Source organism: Lissotriton vulgaris, chromosome 1_1 (assembly GCF_964263255.1).
Source record: "Lissotriton vulgaris chromosome 1_1, aLisVul1.2, whole genome shotgun sequence".
Taxonomy (NCBI): Eukaryota; Metazoa; Chordata; class Amphibia; order Caudata; family Salamandridae; genus Lissotriton; species Lissotriton vulgaris.
Genome location: NC_141685.1, coordinates 776,349,041 through 776,371,422, shown reverse-complemented (window position 1 = coordinate 776,371,422; position 22,382 = coordinate 776,349,041). Strand labels below are relative to the sequence as shown.

General features: G+C 48.3%; 1 protein-coding gene across 2 annotated transcripts in view; it reads left to right on the top strand.

The window, feature by feature from the left end:
* Positions 1-22,382, top strand: part of TPR (translocated promoter region, nuclear basket protein) — a 684,526-nt gene that overhangs the window by 585,492 nt on the left and 76,652 nt on the right. Inside the window, exon 45 of one of the 2 annotated variants that reach the window (XM_086956072.1) lies at positions 2,320-2,414. In XM_086956072.1, coding sequence (XP_086812198.1) covers positions 2,320-2,414 — 95 coding nt within the window. Of the gene's footprint in view, positions 1-2,316; positions 2,415-22,382 lie in introns of both variants that reach the window. The other variant, XM_086956065.1, reaches the window with a different exon arrangement.

Sequence of the window (22,382 nt, the reverse complement as noted above, 5' to 3'; positions counted from 1 at the left end):
CTGTCCGCCTGCCATACACCACCTTTTTCCCAGAACTAGTTTTGCTGACCCACGCAACTTTCTTGCCTAAATCCGTTATGCTGTTCCATGTCAGTCAAAATATCAGTCTGCTGGCATTCTATGCTCCGCCTCACCCATCTAAGAAGGATACCTTTTACCTTCCTCGAGAGGTAGTTGATGTCCTCTGAGCAGCCAGATCAATGAAAACTGCATACGTTTGTCATTGGGGCAAATGTATGGTTTGGTGCAGCACACGCCATATTGATCCTCCTCCTGGCCAAGTTATGGCGTTCTGTTTGTTTTGTCTTTTGCCCGGCAAGGCTTTGCTTTGAACACAGTTGAGGGTTATCTTTCAGCCTTCCAGATCAGGTCTTCTTGTTTAGGTCACCTGTTGTGATGCAATGCCGCATGGGACCTTATCTGGTCACTTGATGTGCACGCACTTGCTGTGCACTCTGTTCAAGCTGTATTACAGCAGTCCCATATGGCTCCTTACTATTAATACTGTTCCTCCTCGACACAGCGAGTGAGTGAGCTACAGACTGTTTCAAACCACTGTACACTACCTTATTCCCAGATAAATTGGTTCTGCGGATACAAATCTAATTTCTCCCAAAAGTTGTGGCACTGTTCCACGTCGGTCAAACTATAACCCTGCTGGCATGCTATGCTCTGCTGCATTCCTCTTTAAAGAAGAGGCTCCATGGCTTAGATCACAAAAGAGCACTCCGCTTTTACATTAATCATACCAATGAAAACTGGGTTGGCAATCCGTTTTTGTGGGGTTCTATGGAGTGTAAAAATAACCATCTCCCAATGGATCATGCTCTGCTTTAAGATCTGCTATGCACTGGCCAAAGCGCAGCCTCAGTAAGGACTGCATGCATATTCAGCCATGGTCAAAGCTGCTGCCACTGTATTAACATGTGAAGTACTTGTCCTGGACATATGCCAGGCAACTAATTGGGCATCCCTCCATATGTTCATGAAGCAATGACCCTCCCATCCTCCCCATTCTGATTGGACTCTTCCCATTAATGAGCTGCACACTAATCTCAACCAATTTGCTCTTGGGGCTTCCCGTCTGGGGTTATGGACAGCCTCGAAAGCAACTGTTGTTGATGAGCAAGTGCGCACCCATATAGTCTTAGCGCATCATTTCCGGAGTAAAACAGCTTCTGTGTGGAGGCGCACGGCGCATCAGTTAATAATGAAATGGTGAGTTATCAGTGGTAGTCTCTCTAACAGAAGGAGCGCTGTCGTAGGGAAGTCACTTTTTCTTCTGTTTGATGTGTAGGAATAATTAGGTGCATTATTTTTGTATTGCTTTCATAGTCACCAGGTGTCTCTGAATATAAAATATAAGGTAAAACTAAAGCAATGGGGCATATGGAACACTCTTGTGTCTAGTGAGTTGCTTCCAGCGACGGTCTTGCTTTGTGGACTCCCACTCTAAGCACTGCCCAATGCCTTTTCTGAGTCATTCACGTTTTCTAAATCCAACCTGCTCTTGGAGGTATTTCCAAACCAAAAGATGAGTATGGATCAGAAACTTACTTATGGTAAGTAATTTTTCGACTACTGTTATTAAGTTCATAAACCGAAATTTGAATACATAAAACCTGTGCTATCTACAGTTTTTACGGCATGCAGCTTAATGTAATTGGCCCACAAGTGTGCAACCCTGCAGTATGAAATGAAGTAATTCCCAAAATTATTCTTTGTTACTCCCAAGATTATAGACTGAGAATTACACATTGTGCTAGTTGTAGGGTTTTTTCTAGTGCTGCGCCATCACTCAAATGCTTGAGAAATCAATGTTCTACTTGTGCATCTTTAATCATTTTCTGTTGACTTGTTAGAAAGTATTTTAATGATATGTTCATCTACTTCTCTAGATGTCCCTTTTGTATGATGCTTGATTATTTCATAAAAAGCTTAAGTTGTACAAGAGATTGTGACTGCTTAAGTAGTAGGAAATGGCCTTCGCTCCTATCCTTTTGACCATACTCGCTAGGTTGGACAAGGAATACTAGGACATGGTTTCATTTAGGGCAGGGGTCTCCAAACCGGTCCTGGAGGGCCAGATTTTTAAAATAACTACATGTATCTCAATGGGGATATCCCAAAAATCTGACATGGATCCGGCCCTCCAGGACCGGTTTGGAGACCCCTGATTTAGGGGATGTGGAGCAAGACAAGTCACAAAGGGTTATTTGGAATCTAAATGGTCACCAGGGTCTATTTCAAATGGCCTGATGCTTGATGTATGATTTCCTGTGCATGTGGCTAATGAAAGTGTTTATCTTGTCTTAGCAGCAACAGCACTTCTTCGATGAAGAGGACAGAACTGTCCCAAGTACTCCTACCCTTGTCGTTCAGCATCGCACAGATGGATTTGCAGAAGCTATTCAGTAAGTGGTGCAGATTGAGGAACCATTAAACGCCAACATTTCCTGACCTCCATTTTTAAAATGTGGTAATGAATCCTAAAAAACTGTTAAATGTTCATCGTGATGGTGTTGTATACAGGTTCTTGGTCCAGATGTACGGAAAGACTGATTGCAAATTGCGTACAACCATTTTTACAGCCGCTCTTTAATTTAGCAAAGTGACTTATGTAGGAGGAGGTTGCACTGCAAATGTCCAGTTGAAGAGCCACCTTCCTAATAAGGAAAGCTAATTAAGTAAGTCATTATTTGCAACCCACTGTGTTTGACTTCAAACACAGGGATGGTTGCCTGCAAAACTATCACAGATTTTGGTTTTCAAATAGAAAATATTTTTTTAAAAGAGCTACTGTTACGTAAAGGAACTGATGCTCCATAAAAAAAAAAAATTTGGAGAAGCCATCAGGAAAATTATGCCTGAGGCTGCCAACAGCATTCACTAAGGGCACAGTGACGCAAGGGTATACATTCCCCTTTGGTAGTCCGTTGCTTTGAGCATGTGTGTGGTGTGGGTGTCACCTCACTATGTAATTAATACATTACCAGCAACACACACAAGATGATGGACTTAATGTTGCACATTGGCAAAACATTCACTCCCACAATGCTTGTTTCCGGTCCAGGGAAGACATGGCTTGGCAGTTCGGGCTGGACTGTTCCCGTAAGGCACAGGGTCAGACTGATTTGCATATGGCCATGTCTGAACTGGGGTGGCGGAGTGAGCTAAAGAAGGATGATGGATTAAACCCAGATCAGTTGACTGGAGGTGAGTGCTTGCAATGTTCAACACTCTGTCCATCATCCCCTTTGGTTTTGCTTTTTTCGCCCCAAGTTGGCAGAATATGCCCAGACGTGGGTCCCTTGCTCACTTTGCCACTTGATTCAAGCTAGCCTGGCTGATGACGGCTGATTAGCCAGAAACAGATCCCAGGATGCTTGTTTCCGGTCCAGGGAAGACATGGCTTGGCAATTCAGGCTTGACTGTTCCCATGAGGCACAGAGTCAGACTGATTTGCATATGGCCATGTCTAAACTGGGGTGGCGGAGGGAGCTAAAAAATGATGATGGATTAAGAACCTGCATAGCTTCAGGAAGAAGGGCAACTGCCTTATCCCTAGCCCTGCCGGCCTGTCTCCAGCTTCAATACAACCTGCGACTCATCTTGCAGCACAGCCTCCCAAACCCCTGGAAGGACTGTTGCCTTCAATAAAGACTAATCTCCCGAGGACAGCGGCCCTGTCCGAAAGAAACAGGTTCCATAGGCTCTGGATCCCGGCGGATCCTCGTCTCTGGCTCACTCTGCACCAGACGCCCAAGTCTGAGTGACTCACCAGTTTCATGAAGTCTCCCCTGCAATCATGACCACTTGTTCAGCGTTGCCTGACCTCTCCTGCTCTCCACGACGGCCCGTGCTGCTAAAGATGCCGTCCCAACTCCTGACCCATGCTGACTTTTAGCTCCGAAGACTGAAATTGCAAGTTTGATGTTCAGTTGGTGAACCAAAATATTGTTTTCCCCCCAAGGATAACATTCAACAGTGTGAAAGTTTGTCTTTCATTTGTAATTTGTTTTAAATTACGTGTTTTTAATAAAAAAATTACTTTCCTGATTTTGATCGATCTCTGCAAACCCTAGGGGCTGCGGGTGCAGGGGTGCCTTTAGACATCGGAGTTCTCCTTTCCAGGCTGGTCGTAGGGGGGCCTTCAGGTTCACACTGCAGGCTCTGTCTTTGCAGGTCACGAAAGGTCTGCGAATGCTGGATTCGGAGTCTGGGGAGAATTCACTGGGCAGGAGGGCCATTCAGACTTGGGTCGTTGGTGTCCGGTGCAGAGTGGGCAGGAGGCGTGGATTCGCCTGGATTCAAAGTCCTTGGAGTTGGATTCTTTTGGGCGGGTCCGCTGTTCACAGAGAAAATTGAGTCTTTTTCGAAGGCAGCAGTGCTTCCAAACTTTTCAGAGGTTGCTGCCTGAAAGACAGGTGACAGGTTTGTCGAAGTTGGAGACAGGCCTGTGGGGCTGGGACCAAGGCAGTTGTCTTCAGTCTTCTCCGCAGGGATGTCTTCTTTCTTCTTGGGTCATTGCATATCTTGTTTCCAGGTCTATGGGAGCCATCTAAATACTGGGTTTAGGGGTGCTTTAGGGGAGTAGCAGGTGGGGCCAATGGGCCCCTTACCTCGGGTGACTACACCCTCAATTATGTCTCCCTCCTGTGGGAGGGGGCATAGCCCAAGCCCTGATTGGAGGGGGTCCCCCACCCTCTTCAAGATGGCGTGGACTGAAAGATGTACTTCACCTTGCCTCACCCACCTTATGGGTGGAGTTGGCAGAGTTGGGCACATCTCCTATTCTTTTGGGTTTTCCCGCCCAAAGTGGGGTTGTAAACCGGGGTTTGCCATCTGCCGCTAACCGCAAAGGCTTAGGGTCGCATTGCAAAGCCTGTAGACCTTTTAAGCTTCCCCTTTGACATCTCTGCCCAGGATGTTCATTGTTTCTGGTTCCAGAAAGCAGAGGCTCTCCACCCAGTGGTCCAGAACCATGTCTGTGTGTGGCAGCCAGTCAGTGCCCCCACCAGGGTCGGTGGGTTTCGGGGCACCTCTGAGGTGCCGTTTAAGTACATGTTTTAATAAATCTCACTGGCATTGGTGTAGGTTTAATACAAGGAGCTGTTTGGTACCAAACACGCCCTGGGTTCAGTGAAGCCATCATGGTGTTGGGGAACTCAAGTTGTCGAGTGTCCAGCCTTATACTCCTTATGGTTTTCCTGGCACTTAGAATACTTAAGAAGGGACTTAAGTGCTGTGGGGCATATCTGCTTATGGAAAAATACACGTAAGGTTCAGGCTACCTTCTTGTTTTATCCAAACTCTTTTACACTAATAGCCTCTAGCACGGATCATCTTTAACGCCCATGAAAAGACTACAATGGATCCAGAACTCAGCTGCCAGACTACTCTTACATATAAAACCGCAAGACCACATCTCCTCTGCCTTGAAAGTCCTGCATTGGTTACCGGTTCCCAGAAGATCCACGTTCAAGGTGCTTTGTATCACCCACAAAACAATACATGGAATGGGGCCACTCTTCATCAGGAATATAATCACCAAACACATTCAACAAAGGAACCTCCGCTCTAGAGTGGCACCTCACCTCAAAATTCCAAGATAAAAGAAAAAAAAATCCTCGCACTCGATTCCCCCCCACCCCCCATCTCGCTCCACCGGACTGCAGCTCTGCTGTATCTCCCGCCTACCCTTTTCCCTTACCCTTCTACGCACTATTTATTTAGTCTTCTATGCTATTTAAATGTTTTTAGCAACAGATGTAACTTGTGACTGATGTAACTTTATAACAATGTGTATCCTCATGTAAGGCGCTCTGATACCTCCGGGTCTAGCCAGCGCTATATAAAATTCTTAAAATAAAAATAAAATAAAAACCCAGATCAGTTGACTGGGGATGAGTGCTTGCAATGTTCAACACTCCGTCCATCATCCCCTTTGGTTTTGCATTAATACATTACCAACCTCTTTAGGACCTCTCTGCCTTCATTTGTTAAACTTTAGCTCAACCTTGGGTAGGAGTCTCGCTTCCACAAAGAAACAAGTGTAAAACATTTAAACAGAGCTAAAACAATTGAAGAAAGAAACGAGGCACTCAAATACATCAAATCATAAAAAGATTCGATTTTTATGAATTTGTGGACATCAAAACGAAAAAGATCAGTGGAGGGTTCCGGAGGTACAGATTTTCCAAGGTATAATAAATCACAACTTTTCACATAATCGCAAACAAGCATTGGCAAATTCAGTGACTTTGGCACTTGAAAACTTCTTCCAAGGAAAGTAGCAATGTGATTACTTAGAGTTAATTTAGGCGACCAGCTCTGGCAGAGAGCTGATCAGGGGGACCAGCAACGTCTTCAGAAACAGTTACAAATTCACAAAAAGCAGCCGTCAGTCCAGTTCTAGTGTCAGTGGTCCCTTGCCATTCACTTCTATTGGAGTGGTCTTGATGCAAGGGATGCTTATAGAATATCTGGAGCCCAATAGAATTTTAGATTAATCTCAGTCCGGTTTTAGACTATCACACAGCACAGAGACTGCCCTGACAGCGGTCATTGACCACATCAGATGCTCTCTCGATGCTAACATACCAGTAATGCTGGTGCTGCTGGACTTGTTCACAGCCACAGCATTTGATACAGTATCCCATTCCAGGTTACTTGGTAGGCTGCAAGAGATTGGTTTACACAGAACAGCTTTACCATGGCTGGCTGATTTCCTTTCTAATAGGACCCAAACGTTAATTCTGGTTTCCTATAAGTCTCGTACAATGACACTGGACAGAGGGTTACCACAGGACTCCTGCCTCAGCTCTACACTTTTCAACATTTGTTTCACCCCTCGCCAAAATTGTCAGAGCATTCTCCTTCGATCTACTATCATACACAGACCATACACAGCTATTAATCTCACTAGGCAAAAATCTGGTTAAAACGAAAGAATCTTTTTTCTACTGGGATGAATGCAATTGCAACCTGAATGACTGAAAATTGTCTCTAGTTAAATGCAGCAAAAACTGAGATTATGTGGTTTGGGAAGTCCCAACAACTCTGGACACCTGATTCGTGGCCACCAGAACTTGGCATGTCCCCCTCACCTAAACGAGTAGAAACATTTTTCGAGAGTCCGGATCAATTTCTTACCATGAAAGAACAAGTTTTGTCCACCGCAGGCTCATGCTTCCACATGATGCGTCTTCTGAGAAGAGCCTTTCCTCTAATACCTCCTCACTGAAAGGAAAACGTAAGCGTTGGTTATCAGCCGTCTGGACTATGGTAATGTACTCCTGGCCTCTGCCAATGAGATATTGCTATCTAAACTTGATGTGGTACTGAACACTGCGTAACGTCTCAATTGCAACCTCCCTTCTGGAATGGCGTCCTCCCCTCTCCTACATGCTTTACCTTGACTACCAGTGAGAAACAGAATTACCTTTAAGATCTGCTGTTTAAGTCACATAGCTCTGTTTGGCAAAGGGCCCACTTATCTATCTTCAAAGCTCATTCGATACTCCCTCCACACCGACTCTTAAGATCTTGCAACAAAGCTCTGCTTACAGTCCCTAGGTTCAGAAAGACCTAGTCAGGAGGCAGGTTGTTCTCTTTCCTTGCCCCTTGGAATAAGTTGCCTCTTCAAATGCAAATCTGCGAGGACCACTTCCAATTCAGAAAATCACTCAAGACTAACTTATTATGAAAGTAGTACGCTCCGCCTGTTATCTTGGTTCTCGCAGTGGGATACCCTGCCTTGGGTGATTCACGCGTGTAAAAAATTTAAATAACATAACAGAATGCTGAGGATACTCTGTGGTCACCGGTCTTCCTGGGGCGGCTACTTAGTTCACAGGCTTGATGACAGTCTTGGCCACAGGTGTCCCTCAAAGTCCTCGAGAGCTTGGCAGAAGTCCAGTTGCTCAGTACAATGTTTTTTTCTTGTTTTGCCTGTAACTTGCCTTCTGGGTGCCCTAGCTGCACTCTGACTCTCCCAGATCCAGCAGACTCCAATGCAATTTTTAAGCATCGGGTCTTGGTCCTGAAGTCTGCATGGGGGTGAGTAGCGAGTTGGCACTCAAAGTCTCCAGATTGCAGCCAGACAGGCTACTTCGATTTACAAAAGGGGGTGGTGATGAACAGAGTGTCTGAATTGAGCAGACCACTCTTACCCAGTCCAAGGATCAGGGCTTGATCCATCACCGTTATTTATCTCACTGCCCCATCCCAGCTCAGAACCTGGCTATATGCAAATCAGTCTGTCCCTGGCCCAGTGCATCATGGGAACAGGGCAGACTGAACTACCAAGCCAATTCTTTACCAGAAAGGAGACAAGCTACCGGGGACCGGTTTCTGGCATTTCAGCCTCTTTGGCCCGGCTTGCTTGAATCCTGATGGAGCAGTGAGAAAGGGACTCATGTCTGAGTATACCCTGCCACACCTATAGTGGCCAAAATCGATTTACAAAAGGGGGTGGTGATGAACAGAGTGTCTGAATTGAGCAGACCACTCTTACCCAGTCCAAGGATCAGGGCTTGATCCATCACCGTTATTTATCTCACTGCCCCATCCCAGCTCAGAACCTGGCTATATGCAAATCAGTCTGTCCCTGGCCCAGTGCATCATGGGAACAGGGCAGACTGAACTACCAAGCCAATTCTTTACCAGAAAGGAGACAAGCTACCGGGGACCGGTTTCTGGCATTTCAGCCTCTTCGGCCCGGCTTGCTTGAATCCTGATGGAGCAGTGAGAAAGGGACTCATGTCTGAGTATACCCTGCCACACCTATAGTGGCCAAAATCGATTTACAAAAGGGGGTGGTGATGAACAGAGTGTCTGAATTGAGCAGACCACTCTTACCCAGTCCAAGGATCAGGGCTTGATCCATCACCGTTATTTATCTCACTGCCCCATCCCAGCTCAGAACCTGGCTATATGCAAATCAGTCTGTCCCTGGCCCAGTGCATCATGGGAACAGGGCAGACTGAACTACCAAGCCAATTCTTTACCAGAAAGGAGACAAGCTACCGGGGACCGGTTTCTGGCATTTCAGCCTCTTCGGCCCGGCTTGCTTGAATCCTGATGGAGCAGTGAGAAAGGGACTCATGTCTGAGTATACCCTGCCACACCTATAGTGGCCAAAATCGATTTACAAAAGGGGGTGGTGATGAACAGAGTGTCTGAATTGAGCAGACCACTCTTACCCAGTCCAAGGATCAGGGCTTGATCCATCACCGTTATTTATCTCACTGCCCCATCCCAGCTCAGAACCTGGCTATATGCAAATCAGTCTGTCCCTGGCCCAGTGCATCATGGGAACAGGGCAGACTGAACTACCAAGCCAATTCTTTACCAGAAAGGAGACAAGCTACCGGGGACCGGTTTCTGGCATTTCAGCCTCTTCGGCCCGGCTTGCTTGAATCCTGATGGAGCAGTGAGAAAGGGACTCATGTCTGAGTATACCCTGCCACACCTATAGTGGCCAAAATCGATTTACAAAAGGGGGTGGTGATGAACAGAGTGTCTGAATTGAGCAGACCACTCTTACCCAGTCCAAGGATCAGGGCTTGATCCATCACCGTTATTTATCTCACTGCCCCATCCCAGCTCAGAACCTGGCTATATGCAAATCAGTCTGTCCCTGGCCCAGTGCATCATGGGAACAGGGCAGACTGAACTACCAAGCCAATTCTTTACCAGAAAGGAGACAAGCTACCGGGGACCGGTTTCTGGCATTTCAGCCTCTTCGGCCCGGCTTGCTTGAATCCTGATGGAGCAGTGAGAAAGGGACTCATGTCTGAGTATACCCTGCCACACCTATAGTGGCCAAAATCGATTTACAAAAGGGGGTGGTGATGAACAGAGTGTCTGAATTGAGCAGACCACTCTTACCCAGTCCAAGGATCAGGGCTTGATCCATCACCGTTATTTATCTCACTGCCCCATCCCAGCTCAGAACCTGGCTATATGCAAATCAGTCTGTCCCTGGCCCAGTGCATCATGGGAACAGGGCAGACTGAACTACCAAGCCAATTCTTTACCAGAAAGGAGACAAGCTACCGGGGACCGGTTTCTGGCATTTCAGCCTCTTCGGCCCGGCCTGCTTGAATCCTGATGGAGCTCATTGCACCATCAGGATTCAAGCAAACCGGGCCGAAGACGGCTGTAATGCCAGAAACCGGTCCCCGGGAGCTTGTTTCCTTCCCAGTGTAAGAATTGGCTTTTGTAGTTTGGTTTGCCCTGTTCCCATCATGCACTGGGACAGGAACAGACTAATTTGCATACAGCCAGGTTCTGAAACTGGGATGGTGCAGTGAGCTAAAAAACGGTGTTGGATCTAGCCCTGATCTCTTGACTGGGTGAGAGCTTTCTGCTTAATTCAGAGACTCTGTCCCTCACCACCCCTTGTTGTAAATATTTTTGTCCACCCTAAGCGTGGAAGGGTATTCTCAGATGTGAGACCCTTGCTCATTGCACCATCAGGATTCAAGCAAACCGGGCCGAAGACGGCTGTAATGCCAGAAACCGGTCCCCGGGAGCTTGTTTCCTTCCCAGTGTAAGAATTGGCTTTTGTAGTTTGGTTTGCCCTGTTCCCATCATGCACTGGGACAGGAACAGACTAATTTGCATACAGCCAGGTTCTGAAACTGGGATGGTGCAGTGAGCTAAAAAACGGTGTTGGATCTAGCCCTGATCTCTTGACTGGGTGAGAGCTTTCTGCTTAATTCAGAGACTCTGTCCCTCACCACCCCTTGTTGTAAATATTTTTGTCCACCCTAAGCGTGGAAGGGTATTCTCAGATGTGAGACCCTTGCTCATTGCACCATCAGGATTCAAGCAAACCGGGCCGAAGACGGCTGTAATGCCAGAAACCGGTCCCCGGGAGCTTGTTTCCTTCCCAGTGTAAGAATTGGCTTTTGTAGTTTGGTTTGCCCTGTTCCCATCATGCACTGGGACAGGAACAGACTAATTTGCATACAGCCAGGTTCTGAAACTGGGATGGTGCAGTGAGCTAAAAAACGGTGTTGGATCTAGCCCTGATCTCTTGACTGGGTGATAGCTTTCTGCTTAATTCAGAGACTCTGTCCCTCACCACCCCTTGTTGTAAATATTTTTGTCCACCCTAAGCGTGGAAGGGTATTCTCAGATGTGAGACCCTTGCTCATTGCACCATCAGGATTCAAGCAAACCGGGCCGAAGACGGCTGTAATGCCAGAAACCGGTCCCCGGGAGCTTGTTTCCTTCCCAGTGTAAGAATTGGCTTTTGTAGTTTGGTTTGCCCTGTTCCCATCATGCACTGGGACAGGTACAGACTAATTTGCATACAGCCAGGTTCTGAAACTGGGATGGTGCAGTGAGCTAAAAAACGGTGTTGGATCTAGCCCTGATCTCTTGACTGGGTGAGAGCTTTCTGCTTAATTCAGAGACTCTGTCCCTCACCACCCCTTGTTGTAAATATTTTTGTCCACCCTAAGCGTGGAAGGGTATTCTCAGATGTGAGACCCTTGCTCATTGCACCATCAGGATTCAAGCAAACCGGGCCGAAGACGGCTGTAATGCCAGAAACCGGTCCCCGGGAGCTTGTTTCCTTCCCAGTGTAAGAATTGGCTTTTGTAGTTTGGTTTGCCCTGTTCCCATCATGCACTGGGACAGGAACAGACTAATTTGCATACAGCCAGGTTCTGAAACTGGGATGGTGCAGTGAGCTAAAAAACGGTGTTGGATCTAGCCCTGATCTCTTGACTGGGTGAGAGCTTTCTGCTTAATTCAGAGACTCTGTCCCTCACCACCCCTTGTTGTAAATATTTTTGTCCACCCTAAGCGTGGAAGGGTATTCTCAGATGTGAGACCCTTGCTCATTGCACCATCAGGATTCAAGCAAACCGGGCCGAAGACGGCTGTAATGCCAGAAACCGGTCCCCGGGAGCTTGTTTCCTTCCCAGTGTAAGAATTGGCTTTTGTAGTTTGGTTTGCCCTGTTCCCATCATGCACTGGGACAGGAACAGACTAATTTGCATACAGCCAGGTTCTGAAACTGGGATGGTGCAGTGAGCTAAAAAACGGTGTTGGATCTAGCCCTGATCTCTTGACTGGGTGAGAGCTTTCTGCTTAATTCAGAGACTCTGTCCCTCACCACCCCTTGTTGTAAATATTTTTGTCCACCCTAAGCGTGGAAGGGTATTCTCAGATGTGAGACCCTTGCTCATTGCACCATCAGGATTCAAGCAAACCGGGCCGAAGACGGCTGTAATGCCAGAAACCGGTCCCCGGGAGCTTGTTTCCTTCCCAGTGTAAGAATTGGCTTTTGTAGTTTGGTTTGCCCTGTTCCCATCATGCACTGGGACAGGAACAGACTAATTTGCATACAGCCAGGTTCTGAAACTGGGATGGTGCAGTGAGCTAAAAAACGGTGTTGGATCTAGCCCTGATCTCTTGACTGGGTGAGAGCTTTCTGCTTAATTCAGAGACTCTGTCCCTCACCACCCCTTGTTGTAAATATTTTTGTCCACCCTAAGCGTGGAAGGGTATTCTCAGATGTGAGACCCTTGCTCATTGCACCATCAGGATTCAAGCAAACCGGGCCGAAGACGGCTATAATGCCAGAAACCGGTCCCCGGGAGCTTGTTTCCTTCCCAGTGTAAGAATTGGCTTTTGTAGTTTGGTTTGCCCTGTTCCCATCATGCACTGGGACAGGAACAGACTAATTTGCATACAGCCAGGTTCTGAAACTGGGATGGTGCAGTGAGCTAAAAAACGGTGTTGGATCTAGCCCTGATCTCTTGACTGGGTGAGAGCTTTCTGCTTAATTCAGAGACTCTGTCCCTCACCACCCCTTGTTGTAAATATTTTTGTCCACCCTAAGCGTGGAAGGGTATTCTCAGATGTGAGACCCTTGCTCATTGCACCATCAGGATACAAGCAAACCGGGCCGAAGACGGCTGTAATGCCAGAAACCGGTCCCCGGGAGCTTGTTTCCTTCCCAGTGTAAGAATTGGCTTTTGTAGTTTGGTTTGCCCTGTTCCCATCATGCACTGGGACAGGAACAGACTAATTTGCATACAGCCAGGTTCTGAAACTGGGATGGTGCAGTGAGCTAAAAAACGGTGTTGGATCTAGCCCTGATCTCTTGACTGGGTGAGAGCTTTCTGCTTAATTCAGAGACTCTGTCCCTCACCACCCCTTGTTGTAAATATTTTTGTCCACCCTAAGCGTGGAAGGGTATTCTCAGATGTGAGACCCTTGCTCATTGCACCATCAGGATTCAAGCAAACCGGGCCGAAGACGGCTGTAATGCCAGAAACCGGTCCCCGGGAGCTTGTTTCCTTCCCAGTGTAAGAATTGGCTTTTGTAGTTTGGTTTGCCCTGTTCCCATCATGCACTGGGACAGGAACAGACTAATTTGCATACAGCCAGGTTCTGAAACTGGGATGGTGCAGTGAGCTAAAAAACGGTGTTGGATCTAGCCCTGATCTCTTGACTGGGTGAGAGCTTTCTGCTTAATTCAGAGACTCTGTCCCTCACCACCCCTTGTTGTAAATATATAGACAGGCTACTTCAGCTTTTGTGGCCTTGTGCTGCAAACAGTGGTTCTGCCAACTGACCTTTGGAGTGTCTTGCTTCTGACTAGGTTCAGGAGTCGACTTCTCCATGAATAGAACACACAAGGCACAGTCCTTTTTCTTTGCTAGCCCAAGGTGCAGCTGGTGCAATCCAACGTCGGTGCAGCCTCTTTGCTAGGACCATTGTACAGCAGGGCAGTCCTCCTTCGGTCCTCTTCTCCAGTCCAATGAGATCTGAGTTTTGGGTGCCAGGGTTGCCCTTTTTATGTTCAGAATGTGCCCATAGAGGAGGTTGCCGTCACTAGCCAAGTGCTACCAGATTTATACCCGCCTGATGACAACTTCCTGTGACTAGAAGTGTGGCATATTGCTGTCCCAAAGTGCTCTAGTTTGCCCACCCTCAACATGACAGAACCTCTTTCAGGAGCTTGATAGCCACCCTAGGGGTGTGACTACCATTGGATTACACGCCTACGGGAACACAGAAAATCCGGTTTCACAACTGGTTTCCCCCTCTGTCTTCTCTACCAGCCTGTCTACCTACACAATAGGGCAGCCCCTTCTACATGTGCTTGCTACTTGTTCTTCAAAGGTGGCTTAACCTTTGAATCTTGCCTTTTGGGTCAAAGACCCATGGCTTCTTGCCTGGGAGGAGTTTGCGCTACTCTCCAGGAGGGCAGAAGACTGTCTCCTGGAACCTCCGCAGATGGCCACGGAAAGACTTAGTCAACTGCGTAGCAACTTTCTAAAAGTTGCATGTGACAACAAGTTAAATTAATTTTGACTTGGACATCAAGTTGGGCTTAATGTAACGAGTTATTTAATACCTTAAAGTAGCAACTTTGATAATTCCATTCAGAAGTTGGCACAGCTAGGTTGTCAGTGTGTAACTCCTTACTTGCCAATGGGGCTACCAACCTCCCTCGTAGTAAAAACTACAGTCGCAAAGTTTGCAGCTAGAACATGTTAAACACAGGTAGTCTTTACTATTATGCTGCACCCTGCCTTTAGGACTCTATAGGCCTGTTGAAGGGGTCAATTACACACTTTAGAAAAGGAATTTAGGCTTTTCCATTGCATAAAATAGCAAATTCGATTTAGCAGTGTTAAACTGCCCTTCCAGTCTCCAGTTGCAGACTGGGAGCCATGTTTTACTTGATCCCACTCAGTGTGGCACAACAAGTGCCCCGAGGGGACACTCTAACCTACATGCCCTGGGTACCCCTAGTATTATATACTATGGACTTAAAAGTATGTACGAGTATGTGGAGAAGTGTGGCTCAATGGTTGCGAACCCGAGCGCTATTGAGAGCAAGATTAACTTCGTATCGGATATCTGGAGATTACTTCTCCCTTGAACGCTTGACTTTGGGATTACCGCATGGTGAATGCGTTTTCTACTCTCTTAATCGATTCAATACTATCGCCAGTTCGTCAGATTCCCTGTGATTACTTCATTATTGAACGCTCCAATTCTGGGATTACCGTACGCTGAACGCGTTGTGTAACGCTACTAACCGATTCAACACAATCGTTGGTCTATCTGACCCCTGACTACCATTGAACCCTGAGTGATGAATGCTTTGCGCACATAACGGAATGGTTGTTTGCCCCGTTTTCCTGTCCTGATGAAGACCCTACTGCAAGGACATCACTAAAACCTGCGTACTTTTTAAGGGTCGAAACGTCGACAACCACATGCTTTTGAATGTCAACTTCACGCCCGAATGTTTCATAAATTGAACAATGTGAAGTATGCTCTGTTTTGAAAACTGACTAATCAGTCATGTGTTTTGTACATAAGGTGTAACTTTGTCAACTAGAAGATTTTTATTGGTTGATTGTACTGTCACCTCTGAATCATTTTTCTTCTCCTGCACTTCTTCCTCACACGATCACAAACCCCCACCCTCACTTCCCTTTCTTGGGGCACTGCCAAAACTACGTATTTATGCACTAACTTTTGTATATTCAATATGAATTCCCATTGTGAATAAAACCGTGCGGATGGATTCATTTTCTGTGTGATTTATATTTTTACTACTCTTAATTCTTGTCCTACCTTACTGGGACCCCTTCCTCTGAATACTTAGTTAGCCCAGGTCCCAGTGACTATCTTTGGGTATACCCCCAATTTATACACCAATGGTTAGAGCGGCAGACCCTGATGCAGAGGTCTAGCCCGGGACCAGGGTTCAATTCCCCGCCTTGGCGGGTCTTGGGCTAAAATTTCCAAGGACCTGATAATTTTCGCCTCGGTGCCTATTCTAATCATAGAGTCTCACTCTGCAACTCTGGGCAATAGCTTGCTTAATCTCCACAACGGCCCCCACAACGCTAAGGATGCCTGGCCTTCACCCTGGGGGTGCCCAGGAGTGGACGCCTCACAGGGAAAAGCCAGAACGGGTTCCACAGCGGTATTCGTACAAGCGCCTTGAGACCCTTGCGGGTGAGTAGTGCGCTATACAAGTATCAATTTACAAGTATCAATTTTACAATTTTACGGCTGTGCCAATTGGGTGTAAGACAAACAACCATGTACCTTTCTATGGGTCAGAGCACATGCACTGAATTTTGATTTGCAGGGCTAAGGGCATTTGAGCCAATGAGTGTGGGCCAAGACCTGGGGGAAACCTGCAAAACGCCTCTTTACTCATAGTTACCACCTCCTTTGAGGTATCCGGAAGTGATCAATTGTTGGCGATCACATTTGTGGACACAATCCAATGATACAAACCATTGTCAATCTCAGAAGTGGATCGAAAAATCCATTTTGCAAGTCAGGTTTTTCCTACTCACAAATGGGTTTAGTGATTTAAAAAAATCTATTTTGTGCTCTCAAACCCAGTGAGTTTGCGATCTCAAAATTACTTTGTTCCTAGGGCCATTAGTGCCCAACGCAGCCATTATGACCTGACCTAATTGTTTTCAAACTCTTTCGGTAGTTCCACTATGTTGTCTGAAATATCCTGTCTTTCTTTCTATTTATACATAAACATTTGATAGTCCATCACATTTTGTCTGCCATCTGTTTAGCGGATGGTCTTGGGAGTAGGTTACTTCCTTTTTAGGTCGAGCTTTAGCGGCAGCGCACCTGCGCTGCACGCTCTGCCAGGCATGCAGCAGTAGAGTATGGGGGACAAGCTGCCCTCGCTCTCTGCCCATATTTTTTGTTGGCTTCTGTGTTTGTCCTTCGTAAATTCTATCTTCTAATTGATTGAGGCTTGTTAGTCCCGCCTTATTATGCCATGTCGTAATTTGTACCCTCCCATGGCTATTGGCCGCTTTACTTTGAGTGTTACTCTGTACAGACGTGTGATTTATAGCACAATTGTTTTCCGTGCCTTCTCGCCCGTACTCCCATGGCCCGTGCCTTCTTCCCCCTCCCATTGTCCGTGCCTTTGCGCCCCGCCCACACTCCTGTTTGCAATGCAATAGGTCTTGGGTAAATGCGAGTCCTATTGCATTGAAAAATACTAAACTATAGTGTGTATGTGCACAAGTGTGTGCTTGATCTCTCTGTGCACCATGGCTGCTAGTGCAAGAAAGGAAGTGGGCCCTGTGGCAGATGTTTACAGCAATATTCAGGATTTGGTGGACCTCTCAAGCCTCTGGGCCCCGGTGCTACTGCACCTGTTACGCCAATCGAAGCTTTGCGTATATATGTGTGTGTGTGCAGGATGCCTGGTTTCACTACTGCTCCATGAACGAGAGACGTGCGTTTGTTTCGCTCGGTAAATGAACCCTCTAAATATGAAATTAAAGAGGCTACAGTTTGTTTGTGTGCACGTGCTTGCAAATGACCTTCACAGGTTCAGATTTTCTCTGTGGACTACCCCGCCTGTCAAATTTTGGGGTCAACGGAATGAGTGCCATTGAGGTGGGTAACCTGTTCAGCTGTTAATTGCAACAGCAGAACATAATGCAGCAAATAATCTGTAAAAATAGGTGTGACTTTTGATACATTTATTTCTTTAATCACAAATCCACTTCCTCACCTTAAAATGAAGCAGTGCCAGGGGCAACAAGCGTCTTATGAGGCTGGGCTGCCTGGCAAGGGCAAACACCCCTCTCAAATAACTCGTCTGCAGGGCTTGGGTAACCCTCAATGCTGTAGCAGGTGCAGTGGCCCGCTTGGCCCATAGGTGAGTGGCCCACCCTTATTATGACTCTTATCCGACTAGGGGGCATTTAAGCCTGTTTTCCTTGGCAGTAGTGTTGCTTATGACACAATTGCTGTGTCATTTCTCCTCTGCTACAAATAAACAAAACAAGAGCCAGTGAATCCTCATGGTGACCCTAAGACTAGAGAGCAGAGTGCCTACTCAAGCATGAGCTACACCCTGAATCTGGCCCCAGAAGCAATCTATGAAGTAATCGTGAGCGGGTAACATAGCGCCTGTTCCTAGCTGCGCGGTTTCAAAGCACGGCATTACTGTAGCTCAGAGTTCATTGAAGCTCCTTTTATCGATATCCTAACAATGAAAGCTGTGTCTAACCCACTGTGAGAAGTTGGCCCGATATGCAACGTTCGCTATTCTAGCGACCGCTATGTATCGTTCCAACGACCCTTATGGTGTTTGGTTGTAAGTCAACCTATAGACCAGCTATCCTAGTAGCGTGGATACGAGCAGTCTAAGGCTAAAGACTCGAGAGGGCGCGTTAAGCCGGCTGTTTACCACACATGTACCCCTTGAACACCCAGTGAAAGGACACCACACAAGTGTTATGAAAATAAACAGTATATTTATTAAGAATCACAACAGCCCTGTACTCTTTATGAGGACAGGGTACTAAGCACAAACCAAATCTCTTTAGCAAATACTTCAAGTGCACAATTAAAACAAGTGTCCGAGGACACGGAAAGATTAAGGTCTCGGGCGGACCCGATAAGGCAAGTCGGAAGCGAGGGACTCAGGACCCTAGAGTAAGGAGGCTATGCAGGCACCGAAATGCCGAGTTACCTAGCCACGAGGGCTGCGGCTGCACAAGTCTTACAGGCGTCGGGGTCTTCGCTGACGAGCCAGGAGCCGGAAGAAAAGGAGTTGCTGGCCGGCGACCAGTGCTGAATAGTTCGTAGAGATCCAAGCCTGGATCGGAGATTGATGAAACCTGAAAGCAGAGGGGACCAAGTTCGTACTACTAGCCAGTAGTCAGAGGGTACCAGGAAGGCACCGGTTGGCCGTCACCTCGACCAGGTGAGTGGGCGACGCTAGGCTCTGCAGTCTCACGGACCAGGAGGCGTTGTCGGCGACCACGGGGGAGGTGCGAGCTGTCCCACGAAGGATGAGGCTGTCGGCGTCGCTGGGCCCAGGATGGGGCAACAAGCCTTGGCAGATCTCAGGGCCACGTGGTGGGCCTAAGATGGCGTCTTGAGTGGACCAGGAGGGTCCGGGGTGCTTCTCGCAAAGATGGAAGCAAGGGCCAGTCTGGAGCAACCAGACCAGCAGTGATGATTCTCGGATGTCGTCACAGAAGGGCACAAGCCAGCGGCTAGTGACCAGACAACGTGCTGAGCAGCGAGCAGAAGGGCCCCACGCAGATCGTGGAGATGCTGGGAGACTGCACTTCGGTGCTGGAGCGGCTCAGGGTCGGGGCTTCTCGGACCCCAGAGCACTCACCAGAGAGTTACCTCGATGGTCGTACTGGTTTTAAGAGCGTGCAGGTTCTGATGATGGCCGGTCCCTCGAGGTCTCGTCGCACCCACAGATCACAGCTGAGCTGATGACGTGGGTAGAGGTCAGAGGTGCCAGGGAAGCCGGTTCTCGTCGAGCTGGGCCGTCGGATTCCTTGAGGAAGGACTTACAGCAAACCGCAGAGTTCTTAGTTGGTGCCCGCTGATGCAGGGTGACTACTCCTTAGTCACAAGGGAGAAATCTTGAGAAGAGTCTTGAATGTCCTTTCGTAGAAAGTAGTTCTTGAATCAAAGATGATCTAATTTGGAAGGGTCCCCGCTCCGGTCTTTATTCTAAAGAAAGGGGTGGGTACATAACATGACTAGGTCCTGCCCTAAGGGTGGGACCAGGAAGGGGGGTAGTTACACCCCTCTCCCCTGCCGGACTTTCCCCAGGCCAGGGCTGTCGCCCCTGGAACTGGTTCTAACCGGCAGATGCGTAGTGAGCACCGGGGTGCCACTCCGCAGTCACCTTCTCGCCAAAGCCCTACCTACCCAGAATACACAAACCCTGTCTGGGACGGTGCGAACACCGCCCTCGACAGGAAACCCTTTGTCCGAGCGCTCCTCGCTGGAAGGACTCCCAGCAGCAGGAGGCCAGACTCGTGTCTGTGGTGGCAGCATCCATTTTGTGGAGCTGAGGCTTCAGTTAACTTTAACCGGGGTTCACAGTTACGTACATGTCGTGTCCCTCTAGAAGGGTGGAATGCTAACCTCGTCGCCAGCATTGGTGAGAGGGCAGCACCCCGATTCGTATGACACCTTACTCGACATGCCTTGATAACGCGACACCGGAGTTACCGATATGGTACGCGTTATCATGGAACAGCTATTGGGTCTTGATTCCGCAAGCTGCAACCGGGCTCGGCTCGGGCCTGAACCTAGCTCACACGAGCCCACGCACTCTGCCTTCAGGATCGTTAAGGCCTGCCATAGGAGTGACTGATAGGAACTCGGGTGTCCATTGTATGGTTAGATATAGAGCTACTATACCTAAAGCGAAGGGTGGTTACACGTCTTCGCCCCAGCTGTCGTGCAGCCAGTTGTGTCAAATTTAGGAGGCCAGCCAGGGGTGGCATAATACATGCTGCAGCCCCTGGCGGCCCTGGGTACACCTATGCCCTGAGTTACAGGGTCTGATAAGGTGGCCCAGTACCAATTGGAAATGTACCTAGGGTACATGGAATCCATTTTAAAGAGAGAGCAGTAGGCCTGGGGTCCTGATTGGCAGGGTCCCAGGTCGACTATGTCCAAAACCAGCTAAAACACAGGGCAAAAAGTTGGGGGCAACCATAGTCAGGATGTACCTTCCTACACCCACCCACAGAGTTGTACCCGTGACTTGAGGTTCACACACAGGTCTTTGCAGCAAGTGCATTCACACACAGAGTTGTCTTTGATTTCCAGTAGTTACCTCGAGGTTTCTATAGAAATGATTTACATTTCGCTCCCCCCTGCCCCAGAAAAAAGTATCTTCTCCTAGATAATTATTCTGATGACGTCCGGAAAATATAGGTTGCAAGAAAAACCAGTAAGACCGGGCACTCGCACATTGTTTGTGTTTGCGGTCACTCGGCGGATATCAGCCACTTTAGTATGTAGCGTTTGCTGCCACCCCCATAGGTTTCATGTGATAGACCTTGAAAGGATAAAACCCAGTGCCACAGGAGCGTTGATTCTGCGGTCCACATGCTACGGACACATACCTCGGCAGGAAAAACAATTGACAAAGCCCACTGAGCTGGCTCCGGGAGCGGTCATTCTGGTTAACTCACTGTACAGTGTATGTGATAATTTCTATGCTAGGGAAACAGCACGTGGACTCATGTGTGTGCTGCATTGAATTCTGAGTATTATTATTATCTTCGTAATAACATTAATAATAATGATACTACTACTACGGCTATTACTACTGATAGTAATATCTGATAGAGACTACTAGCCGCAGATTCCTTGACGTAGAATTATCCCCAGGCATGAGACTGGATCCGGAATTTTATTGCCCAGCATCCCTGCTTGCCAGGGAGGCGGCATCACGCGTCTCCGACCAGGCGTTGTCCGCGTACGTGATGTCAGCGAGGTCACATAAGTCCCGCATATGTCGGTTTTTTCCTTTGTTGCATGCAATGCTGATCCGGTTCTTGCTCTGAGCCTGTTTAGGCCTTTTCCTTCGATCTTTGGTGAATTGTGGAAACAGTGCGCTGATACCTTCGGGCTTCAAGAGTGTTTGTCTTGTGGGTGCTTGATGTTGGCGACGGACCCTCACCTAATTTGCATGTGGTTCCTGGGGGAGGATCACGGCTCCACGGACTGCGAGGCGTGTCAGCAGTTAAAGCCGAAGTCGCAGCGGGAACGCCGCATGAAATTTCTCTTGGCTCGCATGTCCAGATCGGCTTTGTCTCCTCGTTCAGCTTCTGCGGAGTGTTTTTGGAGCGGCCGTTATCGTCACCGTTGTCCTCATCCATCTCCTGTGCCGCAAGAGCGTCGCTCTCCTGTGTGCAAGTGTTGCAGTTTGTCTCCGAGGGCTGGTTTCTGGCCTGTTGGGGGCGTGGGCTCTCTGCGGGTGATGTGGCCACGCGTATCGTGCCCCTATCCACCGTTCCCCGGTGAGGGGGCGTCGAGAGCCCAGATGGAAAATATGTGGCAGCTTTGCAGGCCTCGCTGGCTTCTCCTCCTCCTGGGACGTCGGCGGTTCCCTTGCGCCATGCGGGGCCCTCCGCGGCGGCTTCGGCTCCGGCGCCGACTGGTTCGGCTCAATGCTGATGCCATTGGCGTGTGGCCCTTCTGGGGTCCCTCCTTCGTAACACGGCGCCTCTGCCTCACTGCAAACTACTGCAGGAGTCCCTGTGGTGTCGCAGGAGGTCACCGGGGCTCGGGTCGCATCCCGAGCCCCACTCGGCACTTTCGACAGGTGGCTATTCTGTCTGAGGCCGAGGTGATGCTGCTATGGCGCCGGCAGCTGCTGGCCAGGGTGGCGCCACAGGGATCGGCGGACCCCTCTCATCCCATCATGGGTCGAGGCTGGAAGGAGACCCCTCGTCCCTCCCTGGGCCCTTGTCGTCCCTCCACCCAGGCGGATGCCTCATCTGAGGTCGAGTCGGCCCTGGTAGCGCCACAGGGGTCGGCGAACCCCTCTTGTCCCCTTA